The 24,229-nt window shown below is 34.1% G+C and overlaps 1 protein-coding gene across 1 annotated transcript; it reads left to right on the plus strand.

The window, feature by feature from the left end:
• The first annotated feature begins 318 nt into the window (after window positions 1–318).
• On the plus strand, window positions 319–23,953 carry LOC110466546. Its single transcript, XM_021523103.1, has 3 exons — window positions 319–1,265; window positions 20,430–20,802; window positions 22,807–23,953. The coding sequence occupies exons 1-3, from the start codon at window positions 1,095–1,097 to the stop codon at window positions 23,853–23,855; spliced, it is 1,593 nt and encodes a 530-aa protein (XP_021378778.1). The 5' UTR covers window positions 319–1,094; the 3' UTR covers window positions 23,856–23,953.
• The last annotated feature ends 276 nt before the right edge of the window (window positions 23,954–24,229 follow it).

Below are 24,229 nucleotides of genomic sequence, written 5' to 3' on the forward strand. Positions count from 1 at the left end.
GTTGGTAACCAGTTGCGTATTTGTTGTCGGAATGATTGAGCACGAAAGATATTTGGATGTAATGGACTTGTGGATGATAGAGGATGTGACTTTAAGTGATCTAAATTACAAAACATGACAGAGGCAAGTGTGTAAACGTTTACGTCATGAGACATGGCAAGTAGAGTAAACTGTCTGCTTGGATGACCCGTGCTCCTTACACACAAAACGTAATAAAGGCAGAACAAAATGTGACAAGCGTCCCCGCTTATGATATTTAGCCAACATATATTAACCGCGTATGATCGATCTCTGTAGCGTGGCTGCCTCAACCCGGTGGTGAGTGTGTGACATTTCCTTATCGGATAAGCTAAATCCGCGTTTTGTCATCGTCTGTCCGAGTCAGACTACATTCAAAGCACGGCCTACCATTTGCATTCGATTTGATAACAGCGTCGACATAAGTCAAACAATCATGCCTATCATCCAACCAGGAGGCCTGCAGTATCTTACGTGTCAATTTCTTTCAATGAAGCAGCGTATAATTTATTCTTTTGAACAAATATTACCACTAGGTCCTTAGCACGCTTGAGTGCTAATCGGAATGTCAATGACGAGGTTGTCTGTACAGACGGGAAGGATAGTTCTGCAGGCTGGTGTTAATATTACATTCTTCCTTATGTGGGTTATCACTCATAAGTCACACAAGATGTTTTGAGAACCGTCTAGTTTTGCTATTGCCAGTCCTGTTCCCCGTTTGTGTAGATTTCTTAAGTCTATTTATAAGTTGCATCTGCAGTCTTAAGTACCTTCTTGGCTGCTATGGAAAGACACACACTTTACACTGACTTCCCTTAGTCCGCTAAAGGATTCCTTATAAAATCGTGTAACAAGGGAAAGTGTCGACTTAGCCACCGACTGATTGGACACACGTCGGCAGGAGGATGGATGAAACGAGCCAGTATTCAACTTTGGAAAAAACTAACAATATCTATGAAATGTTAAATTTGGTCATCTGCTCATTTCTATTGTGAGCCACATTTCTTGGAAATGTTTCTGGTTAGGTACTTAGCGTAAGGGTTGATGTCCAAAGAGCTGAAACTTTTTAAAAAGAGATGCATTTTGTGCTTTCGACTCTTGTGCTACTATTGGATATTATTGGATTCTTTCAATCAGACGGACGAGCAATCATGGTTGAGCCACCTCACAGATCCAGCCTGTGGAGGTTCCGCTACCCTACCCATGTCAACACCGAGGATGATCTACTTAACTGTGGCGGCTTTGAGGTAAGTTTTCCATTAAAACATATGTGTTTTCCTTATACAATACTCTTCTTAATTTCAAAGTTATCTGTCTTATATTTTGTTTGTAAGGGTAGCAGTTACCATGATGTTGATTAAATAGTAAAACAAAATTTCACTAGTATTTACATACAAAATTATTTTTGTCGAATGCAAGAAGCATAATCTAGTAAACCCCTTTTACCATTAACAATATTTCTCGTGATATCGTATAATGCTTAATCAAAGATATCGTGTAAAATTGGTTAATTAAATTAAAATTAAATGAAGTCGATTATAATTCAATAACGTGTTGTTATATTGCATTTCGTATATTTCTGCTCGAAACTTTAGATAATATGCGGTTGATGTTTAGTTTGATAGGAAATCACCCTTCTTGTCTTTAATCAAAACAAAATTGTGTTTCAAAATTCATTATTCAAAGAAATGCTTCCTTTTCTAAACATGTTTCGTTTTATTGTATATTTTTATGTCTACATACAAACATCCTAATTTGCCTATCGGTGCATTTTTCATGAATCTAATAAGTAAGGAAGCAATTAAAAATAAATAATAACATCAAGCCCTTACCTCAACTCAAGAATTTAACAAACATGTAAAACCTTCACTCATACATTAATACAGGCATGTTAATCACTTTGAATACATAATATGTGACAATAAGTAATGAAAATATATTATGTCATTAAAATAACTCCTTATCTAATTCAGAATATTACCTCAGTATGGGCCACATCATGAATTAACAAACACAATACAAATAATTTGAATATTTAGAATTTTTCGATTGACAGTACATTTAAATGACTTGATTGACATTATATCTAAATAACCTGACATTACCAAATTAATGAAGGCGCAATGAATCATGAATTCAGAACGATATACAATTAGCATGAAATCTAGCGCAATTGTCAAGATAGGTTAAAGATCCGTCTTCTCGTTTGTCCACTATTCTTGACTTAGTATAATATAAAGATAGGTCGTATGCCACTATTCCTGACTTAGTATAATGTAAAGATAGGTCGTATGCACTATTTCTGATTTAGTATAATATAAAGATAGGTCGTATGCCATTATTCCTGATTTAGTATAATATAAAGACAGGTCGTATGCCACTATTCCTGATTTAGTATAATATAAAGATAGGTCGTATGTCACTATTCCTGACCTAGTTGTAATATAAAGATAGGTCGTATGCCACTATTCCTGATTTAGTATAATATAAAGACAGGTCGTATGCCACTATTCCTGACTTAGAATAATATAAAGATAGGTCGTATGCCACTATTCCTGATTTAGTATAATATAAAGATAGGTCGTATGTCACTATTCCTGATTTAATATAATATAAAGATAGGTCGTATGCCCCTATTCCTGATTTAGTTTAATATAAAGATAGGTCGTATGCCACTATTCCTGATTTAATATAATATAAAGATAGGTCGTATGCCACTATTCCTGATTTAGTTTAATATAAAGATAGGTCGTATGCCACTATTCCTTGATTTAGTATAATATAAAGATAGGTCGTATGCCACTATTCCTGATTTAATATAATATAAAGATATGTCGTATGTCCACTATTCCTGACCTAGTTGTAATATAAAGATAGGTCATATGTCCATTATTCCTGACCTAGTTGTAATATGAAGATAGGTCGTATGTCCAATATTCCTGACCTAGTTGTAATATGAAGATAGGTCGTATGTCCAATATTCTTGACCTAGTTGTAATATGAAGATTGGTCGTATGTCCATTATTCCTGACCTAGTTGTAATATGAAGATAGGTCGTATGTTGAATATGCCCGTCCTAGTTGTAATATGAAGATGGGTCGTATGTCCAATATTCCTAACCTAGTTGTAATTTAAAGATAGGTCGTATGTCCAATATTCCTAACCTAGTTGTAATTTAAAGATAGGTCGGATGTCCAATATTCCTGACCTAGTTGTGATATGAAGATAGGTCGTATGTCCAATATTCCTGACCTAGTTGTAATGTAAAAATTGGTCGTATGTCCAATATTCCTGACCTAGTTGTAATGTAAAGATAGGTCGTATGTCCTAGTTGTAATGTAAAGATAGGTCGTATGTCCAATATTCCTAACCTAGTTGTAATTTAAAGATAGGTCGTATGTCCAATATTCCTGACCTAGTTGTAATGTAAAGATTGGTCGTATGTTTACTGTTCCTAACCTTGTTGTAATATAAAGATACGTCGTATTTCCATTATTCCTTGACGTCGCAGAAGGTTTGGTTATGCCGTATACCTGCAGTTCCTCATTTAACGTCATTTAGTTATATCCGTGTTGTGTTGATATAATCAATAAAAATATTCATTTATGCACACATATTAATTGTAATGGGTCTCTGTTCTTAATAAAAAAAAAGTTAACTATCATGTACAGATAGAGCAAATAAATGCTAATGTATCAACATATAATCCTTCTAAATGACGTCTATTACGTCCCACACTGCTGACAAACAAGTTAAAAGATGATTCTTTTCTCGATTGTTTTAAACATATTTATCACCTTGAAAGAAAACCTACTTAATTATATTGATAAAACAAAATAAGAAAGTAAATGCAATAATAATTGATAAATGAAGTAATAAATCAAAAGAATGACCAACAAAATATTGACTATTTTAAACCTCAATTTAAACAATAGATATATTATTAGGGAAAAACTACAAAGCCAACAGTATGACTTAAATTGAAAGAATGAGATATTACAAACCAGCGACAATGATGTAGACATGCACATGTATCGAACATAACACAACATGATACTTTTGGCTAGTACCTGCTTAATATGGGTCTCCACTTTAGGAAATCTTAGTCTACATTTTGGAAAATTGTTTCTGTTTACTGTGTGATGACAAAATCGTATTATAATTATCTTTTGTAAAGATATTAAAATGATAATGTTTACCAGTGAAATATTGAAAATTATTCCTTCTATAAAAGTGATTTTTTTCACCAGTGAAAAAGATGATATTTTTATTTTTATTGACAAATCAAAACACTGAATACAAACTACAATGGGAAAATTACAAGCTGCCCATGTGGTCAATTGCAAGTTAGCTGAACCATACGCAGGCCTTATGAAAGTCCACCCATGTTACTGTCCAGAATTATCAGATCTGTTACCTATCATCGGGGAACTATTCTCTGCGGGAAACACAACTTCGAATTCCACAGCTAACTTTCATTTTAAGGAAGCCAACAGACTATGTAGGTCAGCAATTCTATCTGTTGAATCGACGGAAACTCGTGTCAAATGAAACACGGTGTCAGCGTCTCCAAGTCCCAAGTTAGGCCAAGCGATTGACAGTAAGCAAAAGAGAACCAGGGTCATCACTGACAGTGATAGTAACAAAGCATAGCTTACAAAGGTGATGTTGATAATTGACCATCAGGATAAGTAGTGACACAACAACTTTCATTTCCCCCGCTTTGCGCCATTTTAGATTAGGTGCTTGTCAACAACGCGTAGTGATCTGAGTTGATGACCCGATTTAAAAAAAATACATTAAGATAGTAATTTGGCATGCTTTGAGTCAAGTACCTACTGAATTAAAATCACTTATTACAGAAATTAAAGGATGAGTTTTTACAATCAAGATCAAGTATTGTCAGCTTATTGTGTCGCTCAGGTTCCGGGTAGGTTTTCGTAAAAAAAATGTAACAAACAGAATATCTAACAGTGTCTTCAGAAATACCAAATGTTTTTCACTCGTGTGGCTAATATTCTATAGCTTTCACTCATGCTGCCCACAGGTGAAAGCTATCAAAATATTAGCCACACGAGTGAAATGTATTTGGAATTACAGAAGACACTATAAGATATCCTCTATCTTATTAAATGTGCCGAGACAGCGTTATTTTAGACGGCTTAGTCGTTATCTCGGGTCTCAGAAATATTAGTTTAGCTTGTTAGATTCCTGTAGAATTGGTGAAACTTTCCTCATTTGTCAGTTATATTGAATATTGAATATTGAATACCCTCCCTATTCCATACAGTAGTTACATTGCAATATCTGTGATATGGACGATAATTCTGTAATAATTATTTAAATAATGTAAATAGATGATAAAAATAACTCGATGTATCCTAGAGCAGCTTTTGGCGTAAATGTGTATCAATACAGACAGCAAAATATCATTTACCAGATAACAAACAAAAACATGGGTCTCGATCACTCCAACCGTAATCTATTTTTATAAGTGTCCTTCCTTCCTTCCTTATTCACTCAAATACTTAAATGTACATTCTTTCCTAGAATTTACGGTGAGCATCATGACGGGTGACTCATGTTGAGCAATAATGAGGAATAAGACATCATTCAGGAATGGCTGGTTTTACCTGTAAACATAAGTATAAATGACAATTAGCACTCAAAATCAATATCAGCACTAGTCTTTGGTAGCTCCTCAATTTCTTGTTTTGGTAGCTCCTCAGTCCCTTTCTTTGGTAGCTCCTCCATTTATTGTTTTGGTATCTACTCAGTCCCTTTCTTTGGTAACTCCTCAATTTCTTGGTTTGGTCGCTCCTCAGGCCCCTTCTTTGGTAACTCCTCAATTTCTTGTTTTGGTAGCTCCTTAGTCCCTTTCTTTGGTAGCTCCTCAATTTTTTGTTTTGGTAGCTCCTCAGTCCCTTTCTATGGTAGCTCCTCAATTTATTGTTTTGGTAGCTACTCAGTCCCTTTCTTTGGTAACTCCTCAATTTCTTGGTTTGGTCGCTCCTCAGTCCCTTTCTTTGGTAGCTCCCCAATTTCTTGTTTTGGTAGCCCCTCAGTCCCTTTCTTTGGTAGCTCCTCACTTTATTGTTTTGGTAGCTCCTCAGTCCCTTTCTTTGGTAGTCCCTCAATTTCTTGTTTTGGTAGCTCCTCATTCACTTTCTTTGGTAGCTCCTCAATTTCTTGTTTTGGTAGCTGCTCAGTCCCTTTCTTTGGTAGCTCCCCAATTTCTTGTTTTGGTAGCTCCTCAGTCCCTTTCCTTGGTAGCTCCTCAATTTATTGTTTTGGTATCTCCTCAGTCCCTTTCTTTGGTAACTCCTCAATTTCTTGGTTTGGTCGCTCCTCAGTCCCTGTCTTTGGTAGCTCCTCAATTTCTTGTTTTGGTAGCTGCTCAGTCCCTTTCTTTGGTAGCTCCCCAATTTATTGTTTTGGTAGCTCCTCAGTCCCTTTCTTTGGTAGTTCCTCAATTTCTTGTTTTGGTAGTTTCTCAGTTCCCTTCTTTGGTAGCTCCTCATTTTCTTGTTTTGGTAGTTCATCAGTTCCCTAATTTGGTATAAACTTTGGAGTTAAGATTGCAGCCTTGACTGAAATCAATTGACATCTCTTTTATTTTTAAGCCCATTAGTTATTCTCCCGATATTACCATACTTCCTAATCACGAATAATGGATTGAGATATATTTGCTTACCGCTGACGATACAAGGTTTAACTATTTTACCCCGACAATCCCGCCCCCACACTTGATAACCGACGTGTTAATAATCTGTTTATACGACATTTAGGATAATAAATAAACTATAAAAATATCTACTTATACTCAGTTCATCACCTCTAATGATTACAAATCAGCCTATTGAGATTATAACTGACAGTTATTGCGATTTCTTGTCAATGGTGACAACCCAATACCTGTTGTACTTCCTCTAAGCGGAAAGACCACACAAAGTATTTGGGTTAATATCTCCGTGTGTCCTGTCGACATACCACCTCTTATAAAACCAACCACAAACGTTTGGTGTGTTCTTGGCAGGAATTTTCTATGTTCTCCGTAAGGAATAATAAACACTTGAAAAAGAATTGAAAAGCTCTATAAATGTCAACTGAAATACACAATACAAGGAAATTAATAGTCTATGTAAAACGGTTTTTAGCATACCGATAAACAGTGAATAAATATTATTAAGATCGTGTTCTTAGTTCATGTTTTTTTATCCAGATAAAGTTGTTGTGTTTTCGTTGTGTATTGGAGATATTTTCTGCATTTTAAGTTTTAAAGTTTTAATACTTACACTTCAGATATGATGTATTTTTTATGTTTCTGTGCACCGTTTGCATTGTTTTATATTTACATATCTTAAATAGTCGTTTACAGATTAAAGCTCAATCAAAGTATAAAATATGAAATAGCCGGCAAATTCATTCAACAAACACCACAGACAAAAATTAAAAACACCACACAGACAATCACATTATCAACACAGGAACAACATGCAGTCGTCAAAATCCAAAGCAAAATACAGCACAACGTCAGCACATAAGACTAAAATGTACCACAGCACCGACAAACAAGCACGAAATATGTTCCATAGTCTCAAAACAAGGATAAAAAACATACCATGGTTTTAACATTACAACAAAATATAAGTGTCAACATTCGAGAGTAAAGTATATCACAGCGATAACACACGAGAAAAATACATTAAAGTGTCAACACATAGACAATAATATACCATAGCGTCAACAAACAAGCTCAAAATAAACCACATGATCTGCACTCAGTACCACGTTTTACCACAGAGCCAACCGACAGAAACAAACGACACCACAGCGCAAATACGAAATGACAAACTATACCACAGCACCAACCCACAGGAACAAAATATACCACAGAACACCCAAGATATTTTATAACACAGCGCCAACACATAGGACTAACATATACAACAACGTCAAGAAACATCCACAAAACATACCACAGCGTCAATACTTAAAGCAAAAGTATACCACATCACCATCGATCAAGGCAAATATACCACAGCACTTATCAACAGCAACAATATACACTATAGAGTCACTTGTAAGAACATTTTTTTTCTCCGCGTCAATTCAGAATCCCAATATACCACGACCTCAACATGTACAAATAAGTCTAAAATATACTAATAAGCATATTTCATTAGAATGTATAACAGTGTTGACATACTAGGGTAAGATATACGACAGTCAAAACACAAGGCCAAAATATGTAACAGCGCCAAAGCAAAGGCCAAAATATGCAACAGTCTCAAAACACACGGCCAAAATAAGCAACAGCGTCAAAACACAAGGCCAAAATAAGCAACAGCGTCAAAACACAAGGTCAAAATAAGCAACGACGTCAAAACACAAGGCCAAAATAAGCAACAGCGTCAAAACACAAGGCCAAAATAAGCAACACCGTCAAAACACAAGGCCAAAATAAGCAACAGCGTCAAAACACAAGGCCAAAATATGCAACAGTGTCAAACCACTAGACTGAAATAAACAACAAATTCTAAATACACTAAAGCGTCAGCATACTTCACAAGATTATATGACAGTGTCAAAACACTAGGCTAAAATATGCATCGGCGTCAAAACACTAGGATTAAATATACAATAGCGTTTACATATTTAGCTAAAATCTACCACAGCGTCTATACTCAACTCCAATATATACCACGGCGATAAAATTCTCTGGGAAATTTAGAAATATATACCTGTATGTATAAGAGCATAATATATAATAGACAAATATTAAAAACACACACATACATCACAATATCAAGATTGGAACAAAATGCAATCGTCAACATGCAAAACCGAAATATACCACAGCGTAAACAAATAACTACGAAAACTGGACCATTCAAAACAAAACAAAGCAAAGCAAAAAACAAAGATAGAAAATATGCCACAGCATTAACAAAGTAGCAAGAAATCTTCACCACAGTGTCAAAATAAAGATACAAAATATATCATGGCGTCAACAAATAAGACTGAGATATGTCACAGCACCAACAAACAAGCACGAAATCTGTATCATAGTATAATGTCGCATTGCGTGTTGATCGTGTGGTTTATTTTGAGCTTGTTTGTTGACGCCATCTGACGGTCTATTTTGCTATGGGATATATTTAGTCTGGAAATGTAGTTGCCGTAAGCAAAAAGCTCTCAAAATGAGAGTGAAATTGATATGTAAATGCTAGGTAATAGGGAAATTACTATCAAAAGATTATCTACGAGAAACCTTTGTGTGATTTGTAGTTATACATCCCTATGGACAGGTATTATTTTCCTTTTAACAATAATGCATGGAAGTTATGAATTAATTGCATCTTCTGAGCCAGAGCAACGCTTAACTTACGAAATGGCTAACCTGTTTTATCGTAATTACTATATTACTCATTCGTTATTACGATTTGTCATGTCATTATTACGATATAGCAATCACAACGTTTTTAATACGTCGTTCACTTTGGCCTAATTACAAGTGATCTCTTATGTACAAGTACTATCGTAATTACGAGTTATCTACTGGTTATTACTAGAAAGTTTACTCTAACGATTTACTTACAAAAAAGAAAACGATAATATTTCACCTTTGTTCTATCTTGTATGTTAACATCCCAATATTGTAATATCGCCGCATCATGATGATTACACGTTTTCCATAATGAAAATCAGATATCTATATATATCAATAAGCTAATAGATTTTACCTGAAGATTAATTTGTGTCGAGTTGCCTAACCACCTATCAGAATAATTCCGTATTTATATCTGTGTATGTTGTCTACAATAATCTAAACAATCCAATCAAAGCTCGAGAATTTTAATCATAAATGAACAACAGGCATAAGAGGTATAAATACTCCCCTACTTTCCTGGTTCATGCAGGCAGTACATTGAAGGACAGTGACAGCTGGCGTGAATACATTATCGATAGCACTGTTTGATCTATAATGATACAGCTTCCTAAGTGGTTATAACATATCGTGGCACTGACAGATTCAACATGTGTGTTATGGGCTTTCAGTCCTTACTGCAGAGAGATAATCGTCTGCATAGTAACGAATCAGTAACTGTATGATCGAAGGGTATAGAACTGATGTCGGTATGACTGCAGAGTAAAGAACTGATTTCTATAAAGTGAATAAGTGCTATCTGTATGTCCTTCTGTCTATGTGTACGTATAGTAAAAAATACTGTCTGCATATCTGAAGTCTAGGGGATGGCTGTCTCTTAGTCGTTTAAGCATTTTAAGCAATTAAATCATTTATAAGTTTTATATCATTATATTCACAGCTAACACACCCAGACGCATAACTGGAAATACATATGATCGTATCTCTCTTTAACGTATGCGTTCATTACATATCTCTGAAACACGGGCAAAATAAGATTAACTAAGAATTGAGACAAACATGTCCTACAAGTTGTTGAATAGGCCATTGTTTTCGGTTAGATATTGCGTGAAACAAAGTGAACATTGTATACAGTATAACATATACATAAAGAATCATTGTACGTATGTATAACACATTTCTTTATCTGAACTCGCAGATAGCACACATTTATTATGTGCACGAACATTTTCGAGTGCAGAATAGCAGTAAGAATATATCCATATAAAGCCCTCTTTGTCTTCTGTTATATAGCTATTAACTTGGTGCAGAGAAGCATCAGCGACTACATCATAGTGTTAAAATGTTTCAGTACTTCATATATCTCTTTAATCATATTTTTTTGTCATTTCTAGAAATTCCACTATTTGAAAAGGTTCTTAGCCCATTACTTTATACTGGATATTGTGAAACAGTAGGACTTTAATAATCTGACGTCATTTCATTGACTGTAGACGTGTATACAAGCAGACAGGTAATATAATATACGTGTATTTGAATTTCAAGCTAAAAATAAATAAAGATAGGGAACATATTGGGACATAACAAATTTACAAAGATTCATTTGAAAAATGAATAAATAATAAGAGCAAGCATAAGCGTTTTCTGTTCGATTGATACTCGCAATATCAATCTTGATCAAATCCGAGCATTGCCACGTTCTAAGAAACAACAGTGGTATACCGAAATGTCAACACAACCATAATTGGAACTCAAAATCGATAAACAAGGGAAACATAATAACCTTTAAGCTGTATGATGATTGATGATTTTAAATAATTTTGTATTTTTACAGTAACTTTTTTTATCAAATGTACCCTGTAGGCACCATGCCCTTGATGCTTTCATGACCATGACATAATTATCCTGAACTGGTCAATTATACACAGTCTCACCTTCTCAAATATCATCTGAGCAAAACATGACTTATTATCAATACAAAACTGTGGTTTATATTTAAAAAAATGAAACACTATTTCTGATTATGGAATGAAAATAAAGGCTTCAGAATATTTTCTATTCTTTTTATCTATTTTCAAATACTCTTCTTAACGTTTTGAATCAAGAGCCCTAGTTCAACGAATTCAAGATTAACAGTTGTAGACAATAGTGTCACACAAATTGGTGATTGTTTAATAAAACAAAATAAACTGTTCAACGAATACAGATAAAACAGGGTTGAACTTCCATCGCATCATTATACAGGCACAAATACGCCCTTTATATTGCAATTATATTTCTTTCTGGGGCATTAACTAAGATGCAAAAACAATTAAATGAAGATACAAGTATATATTGATTGATTTTTTTATTACTTTTCCACCAATTCTACGAAATCATCGTTTTGTATTCCTTTCTGCATTTTTCTAAATTTTAAATACACAACATTATCTACGTAATAGACGATTAATATTTACGCATGGAAATTGAAGATGTGTACTGAATTTCTACTGCTAATCTGAATAACGTTACCATTGATTGTTTTAAGACATACTATTGTAATTTCCTTTGGGACGGCAAGCCTGATATGACAGCCTTTGTTTAATTATCAAACTGTTGACTTATGGATGTGAAACAGTCATACAAAAAGTCAGTCGAAAACCGACCTTTAACGAAAGGCAAATTTTGCAATCATATCTTTTACATCCAAAAAGTAAGAATGCATTGTAAAACATAATCCTTGTTGGTCACGAAAGAACATTTCAAGCGAAGAAGCAACACAATAGCGTGGACATTTTTTTTATTATTAAGGAAAATCAACATTTTCAGGTTCATTTAATCTATTAAGGTTAAATATTAAGTAAAATACGTTTACTTAATCTATCATGATTAATATTATATATTAAATATCTAAAATATGCACCAATTATATAGCGCCGTTAAGAGTTTCAGAATTTACTCTAAAGTGCGTTACAGTACATAATAAAGTCAAATAATTCTCACAAAATTTCACATTTATGTAAATATATATAAACAACAGGTGATTTCCTAGGGGGAAAATAAAAATATATAACAAGTGCCAATTTAAGACCTAATATTTCGGCCTCCTGACCTTCTATTGTTGATATATATATATAGTTGTCACATGCATGAATCAAGACAAATTGTCAACTCACATAATTAATATTATGATGATATAAAAGATCAAAAACATAAATAATAGATATATATCTCGGGTCAAATATATAAAACTGTTAATATTGGTACCAATGTATAACAAGCAGATACGTTTAACTTATGCTAACTCAATTTCTTTTATAATTAATTAAAAACTAGTTTGAACAGGTTTTTGTTCAGGGCCTTATAGAAAAACATTGTGAGTACAGTATCTATTTTTCAGTCAGGTTGGCTTTTCCAGAGAAGGACTGCAACTATTCTAAAGTATTTGTCAGCAAAATTCACAATAGTAAGGTTTCATACTCGGTGGCAGTGATCTGTAGGCTGTGACAAGCTGCCTTTAATTTGCAGCGGCTGTTCAAAAATAATTTTCCAAGTTAAAGACGTCATTTATAGACCATTATTGACCGGTTTAATTACATCTAATACTTCTAATATTTTGGATTTTGTATAGATAAATACACTTTCCGTTATGCGCGTAGCTTTTAAAAATAATTTTGACAGCTGGAAAAAATAGAAACACTTAATAACGACTGCAAGATTTTTAAACTGTATAGAATTATAGAGCACTCACGGATTTTAATAGCTTGCGATCTACATTTCACCTTTATTTTAAATAAGGACAGGTGTCATTTAGCCAGCAATAGGAATGTTGATTTCAACATACTAATGGATTCCATAGAAAACTACACCAGACAGATGAGAAAAAAAGAAAGCATTATGCTAAATAATTGGATACACTTTTAGAATGGAGTGAATCCATCAGACTAATCATATTGTCAAAACAAGATTAGCTTGCATTCCAAACAGAAAACAAAGCAAGTCTTTATTTTCTGACCCTAATATCCAAACCACGCTCAATCATCTGTATGATAAGAATGTGGCTATGTCGGCAGACAAAGTGTTTAATATATTATCCTTGTCTGCAAACACTATCACATTTTGTCTTAAAAAAACAACGAGTTGTATTTGATAAACAAGGAAAGTTTACTAAAATAATTATTTCTGAAAAAAAATGAAAATATGAGCGAAAAAAAAGAAGATTAGAAATACGATATATTTTTCTACAAATAAGAGCTAATCATAGATTTCTTTAAAAATCTTTCAGAAAGTTTGTAAATGAAAATGACCCGCGTCGATTATATTGGATTTCCAAACATCACAAGATGTTTGATAAACAGCGTTTTATCGGTGGCAATGTTACTCAGATATCCACGCCTTTATCTAAATAAATCAGCATGGTATTTGAATTGTGACACTGTAAGTGAAATTAATAGAATATTATAAAAATAAGGTAATATTGTCATTGTGTATCTGTGCTACTGTAATGTGTACGGTGTTTGCCACACCGATGTCTAATTGTTATAATGGGTGTGTATAGCACACGCGGTAGTACACCTTTGTATTAACCGCAAGGTTTCAGTTTCGAACTCCGTAGATGATCAGGTACTAGTAGTGTTATAGCTTTAAGTAAGGCATTTCACCATTTACTTTCTGTATAATAGATTACATATGTTTTCCACTCTGTAACCTACAACAAATCATACCAAACATAAGTCCTCTCAGGATGAGAACTGTCTGTTCAAAGAAAAGCAAAAAGCGTTACAAATATTTGGGTATCCGTATGACAATCATGTCTGCAGACTACATTGTTAAAAGTATCCAGCAAAATGTTTACAGAACCATAGGGAAAATGAAACAGAACAGTTAAGTGTTAACAATGACGTAATATAAACTAAAATCGATTAACTATGACAAAGATATGAAAAAGTGCAATTTTTCTACGGTCGTTTCAAAAAGAAAGATAATTAAACAATGTGTTTCAGAAGGATGAGCGGTTCATGCTTCACCAATGGTACCCTCCATGTTAATCTAGACCAAAACCAAGTAATGTCAGGTTCTCAAATAGAGAACCGGGGTAGTGGCAACGACACCGAAATGAACACCATACTAGGAATAATCCAACACATAGATATACATAAGAAAATAGATTATTTAAAATGCGAACATGTTGGTGAGACCTTTTTTTATCACTGCACGTCTCAAAACACCGGTGTAGCAAGTTTGTCCATCAGCATTCGATATCTAGAATGTATCACGGAAAACGTAATATTCGGAATAAGCCCTTGTTTAAAAGATGAATTCAAACTTTATATAAAAAATTCACGATTCGTTGTTCAGCAATAATCATTTAGACTTGATGAAACGGCTTACGTTATCCTTATAGCATTTGTATAAACCGTGTGTGTACATCACAGCGACAGATAACGCACGCAAACATAAAAAACAAATGTACTTTTACCATTTGGTTAAGAAATTAGTTTCAATTAAATTCTAAAAGTACGTGTTAACGTGAAGCGACTAATGCATGTTAACAGATAATTACAAATGCATGTTCTGTAGCGACACACGTTATAGTCCTTTCACTTGACGCGCAAAAATGGTAGATACACAATGAAAAAATAGCCGAGAAGATAGAAAATGCTAAATCACGTGACACATGAACCTTGTAGATACAAGGTGCATCGTGGTATGTACACAGACGATAACCTTCATCCATCACGCGCCAGACTGCCCCTGCCAGACCTGTCAGACATAGGCCCTCCGTGTATACACAACTTAGTCACTAAACAAACTTTGCAGAGTCATGCAATAACTTTATATACATATAACGCATTTGTGTGTCCAGTTTGAGAAAACCGAATATATACTCGACACAATTACCATTTAAATTGAATATTGTAACATGCAATATAGCATCATCTTACACGGTAAAAACACACACACCTTTTTCAATTTTCCCATAAATACAAATACATGGATTGCTAGCCAGACCTACATCCCTAACAACGAATTCCCATAAGATGTATTAACGACGAACCTACTCAGATCAATAGGTGAATTCCATTTAGCCAGAAGTTCTACAGCAGGTGTTTATAACGTTGGCACATACTTTGCGATAGTATATATTAACTTATCTCACTATTGTCTTATCTTCAACATTTCACGAGTATCTCAGATGAAATTTAGTATTTTCTCTCTACCTTTGATGATTTAGATTATTTATTTGATAATTTGGGAACTCCCCTTTACGTTTTGTGCTTAAGTATTCTTAATATGGTTGTTTTGGAACTTTCCTAAATATTTAAAGTTTTTGTGTTTTCACTCTACATTTCATGCTTGTAAATTATTCATTTCGTATTTTCTGTCTTCATTTGTTTATTTTTTTACTCTCAACTCTTTTTATTTTGTTTCTATACATTTAATGATTTTAATTTTGGCCAATATATTTGATGAATTTAAAGTTGGTTTGCATTTGACGGTTTCTTACCTTCCCTGTATATTTGATGATTTTTTCACCCCTTTATTTGTCGATTTTATTTTGCTTTGTTTTACAAAGTTTTTTTTTATTTGTCTTATTTTTTTCCTAAATCTGATTGTTTTGCATTTAATGATTCTGTAGCTTTAGTTAATTTTATTACTGCTGTAATGTTGATATTTTTCCAGAAGCTAAAATTTCCTAGTACAACAAAACTTTACATGAAAAGGTCAATTTATAAAACTGGTATGCTAAGTTTCAGTTGAAACTTAGAAACGATAGTAAAGATATCATTAAAAACGTCCAATTGGTGTTAAACACTGGTGCTTTAGTCTGTCTTTAATTAGTATTCAATTGTGTAGAAGGTGTTGGTGATACATATGTTAATAGGTACACTATGGTGACACCGGTATCATGCTTAGTGTCATTAATGTGATGTACTGTCTATAAACCGCCGTAAAACAAAACGCAAACCTCTACAACCCAGTGCGTTCCAGTCTGAAACTTTGGCCACGAGCTAACCCCTTGTCGTGAAGAAGGTGCAATGATGCGTCAAAAATACAAATTAGAAATTCCACATAAAAGATGATTTCATTAAAATGATATGCGTAGTCAGGTTATATTTGCAGCACATAATGCTTCATTCCGATTACTACTTGTTTATAAATGAGGTGTTCATAATAAAGTTAAATTGACAGGTCAATGAAATTTGATAAAAGGGTAAGATCCGTGTGTCACCCCGATCAACTTCTATCCCGTAGCCAATGGAAAATAACATGCATCTTATGTATCCCACATGGACATCTCTATAACTATTTAAACATGTTTTTACAGATCAAGTAAATGAACGGCAATGAACGTTACGTGTAAAAGGAATCTGAAATCTTAAGTTGTACTCCATATCCTGAAATATAACATTCATATGCGCTTTAGAGCCGATGTTTGCGACCTCACACATTCAATTTATTGTTGGTTAATAGGTATCACATCGAAAGATCCGAACTTGAAAATAAATAAAAGAGACAGTAATCCTAATGGAGAAAAACATACAATTCAAAAGAAAATACATTATTCCCCAAACGGAAAGGACAATAGACAATCGAAACCAAACACGATATAAACCAGAATGGAGACGACAACAGCCGATTAAAACAACAGATGATATAACAACGGACGGAGAAGGCACCAATCAATTCAAAACAACAGACGATATAACAACTGTGAAGAAGGCACCAATCAATTCAAAACAACAGACGTTATAACAACGGATGGAGAAGTCACCAATCAATTCAAAACAACAGATGATATAAAAACGGACGGAGTAGGCACCACTCAATTCAAAACAACAGATGATAAAACAACGGATGGAGAAGGCACCAATCAATTCAAAACAACAGACGATATGATAACTGGTAGAGAAGGCACCAATCAATTCAAAACCACAGATGATATAACAACGGATGGAGAAGGCACCAATTAATTCAAAACAACAGATGATAAAACAACGGATGCAGAAAGCACCAATCAATTCAAAACAACAGATGATATAATAACTGGTAGAGAAGGCACCAATCAATTCAAAATAACAGAAGATATAACAACGGATGGAGAAGGCACCAATTAATTCAAAACAACAGACGATATAATAAACAACAGATGATAACAACGGATGGAGAAGGCACCAATCAATTCAAAACAACAGATGATAACAACGGATGGAAAAGGCACCAATCAATTCAAAACAACAGATGATAACAACGGATGGAGAAGACAATAAATAATCGAAAACAAAAGTGACATAACCCCCAAAAATAATGTTTATTATTTCTATAATCACAATTACAATAAAATAAATAAGACGTTGGAAATGGAATGGAAATTAATGGAAATTGAGATACTATTATTAATGAATTGGTGGAATAATCTAAACATACTTTGATCCCACAATGGTTGGTCTGAATTTTAAGATAATGGTTAATTATGTTTAGCTTGAGAGATATCTTGCATATATCACGAGTGAAGAGCATGTAGAGAGGTGAACATTTATATCCTCCTCCTCATTTTTGTTTGTTGCAAAATGTTTATTGATTATAACTTTTAAGCTTCACAGTTCAAGATAGATCGAGGATTAAATTTCCCTACGGTATGTAAGTTAAAATATTCACTTGATCGTATGTGCATAATTAAGCTAAATTATTCCAATTTCTATGCAGCGCTATTATCATTAAAAGGACATTTAGGATAAATTTGACCATTGACGTCAAGAGCAGATGATGTCTTTATTTCTATCGTTACACATACATTGCCATAAAAGAGGCGTGTTGACAGCCTCCTTGTCATAGCCTACGCATACAAATATCTTATACAAACACAAACATACAGACATGTTTAGACGGTGAGGGGTTTAATTATAACAAATCCTTACTTTTCTTTACTGCTATCAAATAAATCGAACAATTGTCTTAGTTCTATATAAGCCGCATTCTTCGATCTTTATCTACGACACGACCATCAAGAACAGCTTACTTCTATGTTTTAAGTTAAACGCGTGGATTTCGATGTTCCGATCGTGAACTTACTCTTTATTGAAAGTAACATCCCTGCATCCCCTGCCTATAATGTTGCAGTTGATAAGTAATAACTGGCTTGCTTCGATTATGGTAATTTCCGTCATAGATGTCATTCTTTTCATGTTACATGATATATTTTAACTGTCCTTATAATGTTTTGGTTACGGTTTTGTCCGAAATTATCAGTTTGACTTGGAAATGTTACACGTTAATAAAAATGTAACCAAGATAAATCTCCATCCTCTACAGGAAGCTTATCCCTCCTGTCTGCCTGATTATCCCCAGGCATACCGTGCATGTTTGTTTTTACTTCAAAGCGTCTCTGCCCCTAGATCTTTTCTTACTTTGAAGCTATTTTTAACCCTTTATCTGTTAGATCATACACCTACTACATGTGCAAGTATCTTTTAAATATGCAATGTTGTTGGTATATAAACGAAGATCTAACATTATATAAACCTCTTACATTTTTAATAGCAGCATTGACAGCTATAGACCCTGTCATAACATCACGATTGTTTAGATAAATAGTGTTGACGAGAGTGACCAATGAGTTAATTAGACAGTACTTTCTACCTAAGAAGCCTTATCAATGTTTAAGAAAAGTAACGGTCACTGTGGTTTTACTGAATTATCTGTTAGGGAGACTTGTAATGCTATGCCTTCTCCACTAAATTACCGTTAAGCTTTCGATAAACGGGACATTTTCAATCTTCCGATTGTAAACTCTCGCCTTTTTACGGTACCCTCCACCCCTGCTGATCTAACGTGTTAACAGGTCGCAGACTGTTCGGTAGTCAAGGATTTGCTCCTAGGAGATGCATTTATGAAGACTGATGGCACGTTTTATGGCCGATATCATTATCAAATTGGGAAATATTTCATTTCCTTTACGATAAGAAGGTATATTCTTACTTAACTAACTTTGAAGACGTGTCAGTAATTGGATTTGACCTCGATTTACAATGCTGAGGAAAAGACGCTTACCCTTCCGAGATACATTATTTTATTCTCCTTTTTCTTATGATGGAATGTTGTTCAAAATGTTTCCATGATTGTTTCGTAGATATATTCAAGAGTCTCACCATCTGCCCGGTTACGCTGTTAACGTCAGCATTAATGATGTTTTCTTCGCTATTTCTTTTACCTATAATAAATGGAAATAAGGTGATTAACACTTCTCATAGAATCCCATTAGATTTATTGTGACGTTAACCGGACATACAGAGTTAAACTGAATCAGCTGACTGTAAATCAATGTCGGCGGAGACGCAGATGTGGGACGAACACTTTACCGTGAGAGCAGTAATGACTTTGTCACGGTAGCATGCTAATGTCATTTTATTATACGTGTTTCTACATAGAAATATGCATTTTCGTGCTTAAACAGACAAACCATTTGTAGAATTAAATTGTATTTGTTTCAAGTTGTACATTATTTAATCATAAAATATACAAAAACGCCTTCTTTCGCTCCCGTTACATCTACTTTGAAGTTGTAGCGTGATTCTTGTTTCGCGTTATGTCACGGTCCGCGCTCTCTACGATATATCAGCTCACCACTTTCAGGATAAGTTTTGTTCACACTGGTCGTTTTATAATAATTTCAATAAGATCAATCTTTTCATGGAATACTGTTTGCGTGGGATTACATAATAAAACATGTTATATAGGTTAAACATCTAAAGTGCACCATCTTTGATATATGAAACACATTTAAACTCAAAATACAAAGTTTCTTAGAGAAGTGTATTTTATATTTTGTTATTTGTTTTTTACATTAAGCATTTTGTTAAAAATACAAAGTTTCTTAAGGAAGTGTTTGTTATATTTTGTTATTTGTTTTTTACATCAAGCATTTTGTTAAAAATACCAAGTTTCTTAAGGAAGTGTATATTATATTTTGTTATTTGTTTTTTACATTAAGCATTTTGTTAAAAAAAAATCATTAACGTGTTTTGTGTTTTCAAAACAGGTTCAATGGTTACAGAATGGAGGTCGGTGCGGGGTGTGTGGGGATCCGGCCTCTGGACCACAGCAGCACGACGATCATGGTCACTACGCCAGCGGTATCACGGTTCGCTCCTACAATCAAGGGGGTTCTGTTAACGTGACCGTGGAAGTGCTCAGTAATCTTCTAGGATATTTTGAATTCCGTCTTTGTCCTCGCAACAATACCAGTTTCAAACTTACACAAGAGTGCTTCGAGCAGAACGTGCTATGGATTGAGGAGTCCTGGAGTACGCGGTTCTATGTGGGCAGTCGTGGTGGTATCTACGACCTCCACGTCAAGTTACCATCTAACATTGCCTGTACTCATTGTGTGTTTCAGTGGAAATATAGTACAGGTATATTTGTTACCAGACTATCATATATATCTATCAAACGATTAGTATACATGGCATTGCAATCTCACGTGTAGATCATTCATATAAATATTATATGTTTTCTTGTTATAAACGCGCTTATTTGACGACATTACGGTCGGTACTGTAAACGTGTAGCCTTCTAAAACACTTTGGTTTCGCCTCCGTTTGATCAAATTTTGTTGACATTCCTTTTTACTTTCATCTTATCTTTGCATATCCGTGAGTGCTGACACTGTGGAAAGTTCTGCTATACTTGAAGGAGTCGGTAAAGCACAAACTCAAATGCATGCCTTTTTAAATACATATATTTAGCTTTTTATTCACATTTATACGGCCTCCTTTATTCTGCAAAATTACATTCAGTATTAATGGATAAGATTTACAAGTTTTAAACTTACATAAATTACTCTTTAAAATGTCATTCAGTTTGAATAGCTCTTTTTGCATTTTATAATTTATTCTGTGTTTTATGCAGTTTGATATTTTCGTCTGATATCTTGGCTCTTTTGTCACGAATCTGTAAAATCAAATAAGATAGAAATGATCAGCATTTTCTGTAGGATATACTGGTAAACATAATATATCCCAAGTAATGAAGGCAAACTTGCCCAGCGTCCTGTTATCTAAACATTTTTTCTTTGAAATTGAAGGATTTTTTACTTTTACTTGAAATGATATATTTTCTAATTTATTTTCGTATCCCTCCTGAATTAAAACTATTAAGTATAATGTTTTAAAACCAACGCATTGGTTTTCTTTACAAAGATATATCTATGTTATGTTGCAATAGCGTAGCCAATATAACAGTTTTGTCATTTTAAATAACACCTATTTCATGATTGGTTGATGAACATTTAGATAAGTCGTGTCCCGTACTTCATAGATCAGACAAAATCAACAGATAATAAGATATCTCAATAGCATCAGCAATTCCTTGTGTTTGACAACAATCTCTGCGAATATTACAAATAAAAAACAAACATACTTTCAAAAGCGTTTCTACGAAATGTATTTACAGAAGTCTAAGCAAATATAACCATAAGCAATAGTAAATGTACAATATCATTGGCAAATTTTATAATACGATAACCAAAACAACACAACAAACATTGCTATACAACACACAATACCTGTAGTCAAAATATCATTAGCAATTTCTAATGTAAGGACACGTGAAAAAAATAAATGTGATAGCACTTTTTGTAAAAGAAGCATTAACATTTACTTCAAATACTTCCATTAAACAACAATACATTTAACCTTCATAACAATTCTAATAAATTTAATTACAACAATCGCTACAAGCATTACAACAAACGAATGCTTGATCCTCTTACTCAATAAGCTACAGGGATATATGATGACTCTCATCATTATAGTGTTGAAGAAGAAGAAGAGAAAATACAGTTGAAGAAATTCTAACACAATATCATAAGCGAATGGCATTGTAAAAACAGCATTCATTAGAAACTTTTTAAACGAAAAATTTGAAACCATCATTACCTGAACAATCATGGTGTAATTACAAAAATCTCTCGTATTTCACTTTCCAAGTGATTCCTCTCTTGACATCTACAATATTTGGAAGCCAATTTGAAACAATACATTTACCGGAGTTAGAAAGCATACTGGTCATGTTAAATACGTCGGGAAAATATTACTTTAACCGATTATTATCGATTTCATTGAAGAAATACTTCATAATATAGAACAGACTGTACACGGTATAAATGTAAATTAAATCACTTGTTATATATTACCTAAAAAGTCCCAACAAACTTGAGAATGCAGGAACCATTGTAATATCGACATTACGTTATCAATAATATATTGTCAGATTCAGGAACTGATGTTATGGATGTAGATGGTTTAATTTGAATTTTGATATGTTTCTTTTTTGTAATCTCTATACTTTATACACAGGTTATAGGGAGATTTAATTTGAATTTTGATTTATTTGTATACTCTATACTTTATACACAGGGTACAGAATGGGAGGTATCAATCGGTGTGAATGCATGGGTTGTGGGAAACAGGAGCAGATCTACAACTGTGCTGATGTGACAATAACTCCAAACCCAGCAACGGCCACATCACAACCGTTTGGCTTCATACCGGTTAAACCTAATCCTACATTCTTGTCCTCACCTGAAAACCAGTCCTACATATTCCGACAAAGACTACGGGAACAGCAGCCTGTCTTTCCCTGGCCTAACGGACTACTCATTCCGCATAACATGATGGAGCCATCCTCCACGTCCAGAAGATACGAGTCATCCGAAAATAGACACAAAGACAATGTTGGCCATGCGGGTGTATTCGACAGAATGTCGTTGAATAGATTAAACGCTATAGATAATGTACCATTGCCCGACATAAAGGGTATTGACTTAAGTCGATTTCTCCCTGGCATATTGCCGTCAATAAACTTAACTGCTACCTTTAATCCATTTCCTCGACCACGGATAAATTCGACCGAATCATCCCACAACCATTTAATCCAGTCCAACATACATCATCACATGAAATCCATGCCATCTGTTGTGAACAATTCATCTAGACCCTCCCCAGTTAACCCAGTACTGGATTTTAGGAAGTGGAATTTTACAGAATATGCACCCAAGTCACCGGCTTCAGAAAGCAAAATTAGTCCCACTCAACAGAAGATCAACAACACTGGTTATGCATCCGGGGATTCTATACTTTATCCCCTCTTTACAAAAAGTCCTTCACTTCCTATGACAAATATAACATGTGACGTTTTTTCGCCTAATTTTAAATGTAAAGGGACCGGGCAACACTCTAACACTCCTGATATTGAAAATTGGTGTTTGGTGAACTGCCGAGCAGGAAATTATGTGAAGGATATATGTTTGTGTGGCTGTGGAGTTCTCTATGAGCTCCAGCGCCACCTGTGTCACGGTATTGGAGTGTTCGCTAGTATCCCAGGTATGGATATGTGGTGCAGAACGGTATGCGTCAAACAAAAATGTCCTGCTAATATCTGTGATGTCAAAACCTGTCTCACATAGGTTGACATTTATCAATTACTGTTTCCTCTTTGTATAACCTTTATGGTGATTTTAATTGTAAAAATACTTTATTTTTAATTACTGTATATCCGGAGATTTTCGCCGCAGTTTTATTTTAAAATCTTAAAAATTTGAATATTAAAATCAAAGGTTTAGATGAACGGTTCAGTTATCTGTGTGTTAGTCGTATGGAACTTGTGTTAATCATATTCTGCACATTTATTGTATGTACCTAGTGAAATAGTGTTGCTGCTAAATACATTGGATATCAATGCATTTTAATTATATATATATTCTATATTCTATTGTTTTAAGTGAGCTTTATCTGCTGATGCTTCTTAATAGAACAGGACCAGTTAACGTTTTTAAATATT

This window comes from Mizuhopecten yessoensis, unplaced genomic scaffold (genome assembly GCF_002113885.1).
Source record: "Mizuhopecten yessoensis strain PY_sf001 unplaced genomic scaffold, ASM211388v2 scaffold11135, whole genome shotgun sequence".
Taxonomy (NCBI): domain Eukaryota; kingdom Metazoa; phylum Mollusca; class Bivalvia; order Pectinida; family Pectinidae; genus Mizuhopecten; species Mizuhopecten yessoensis.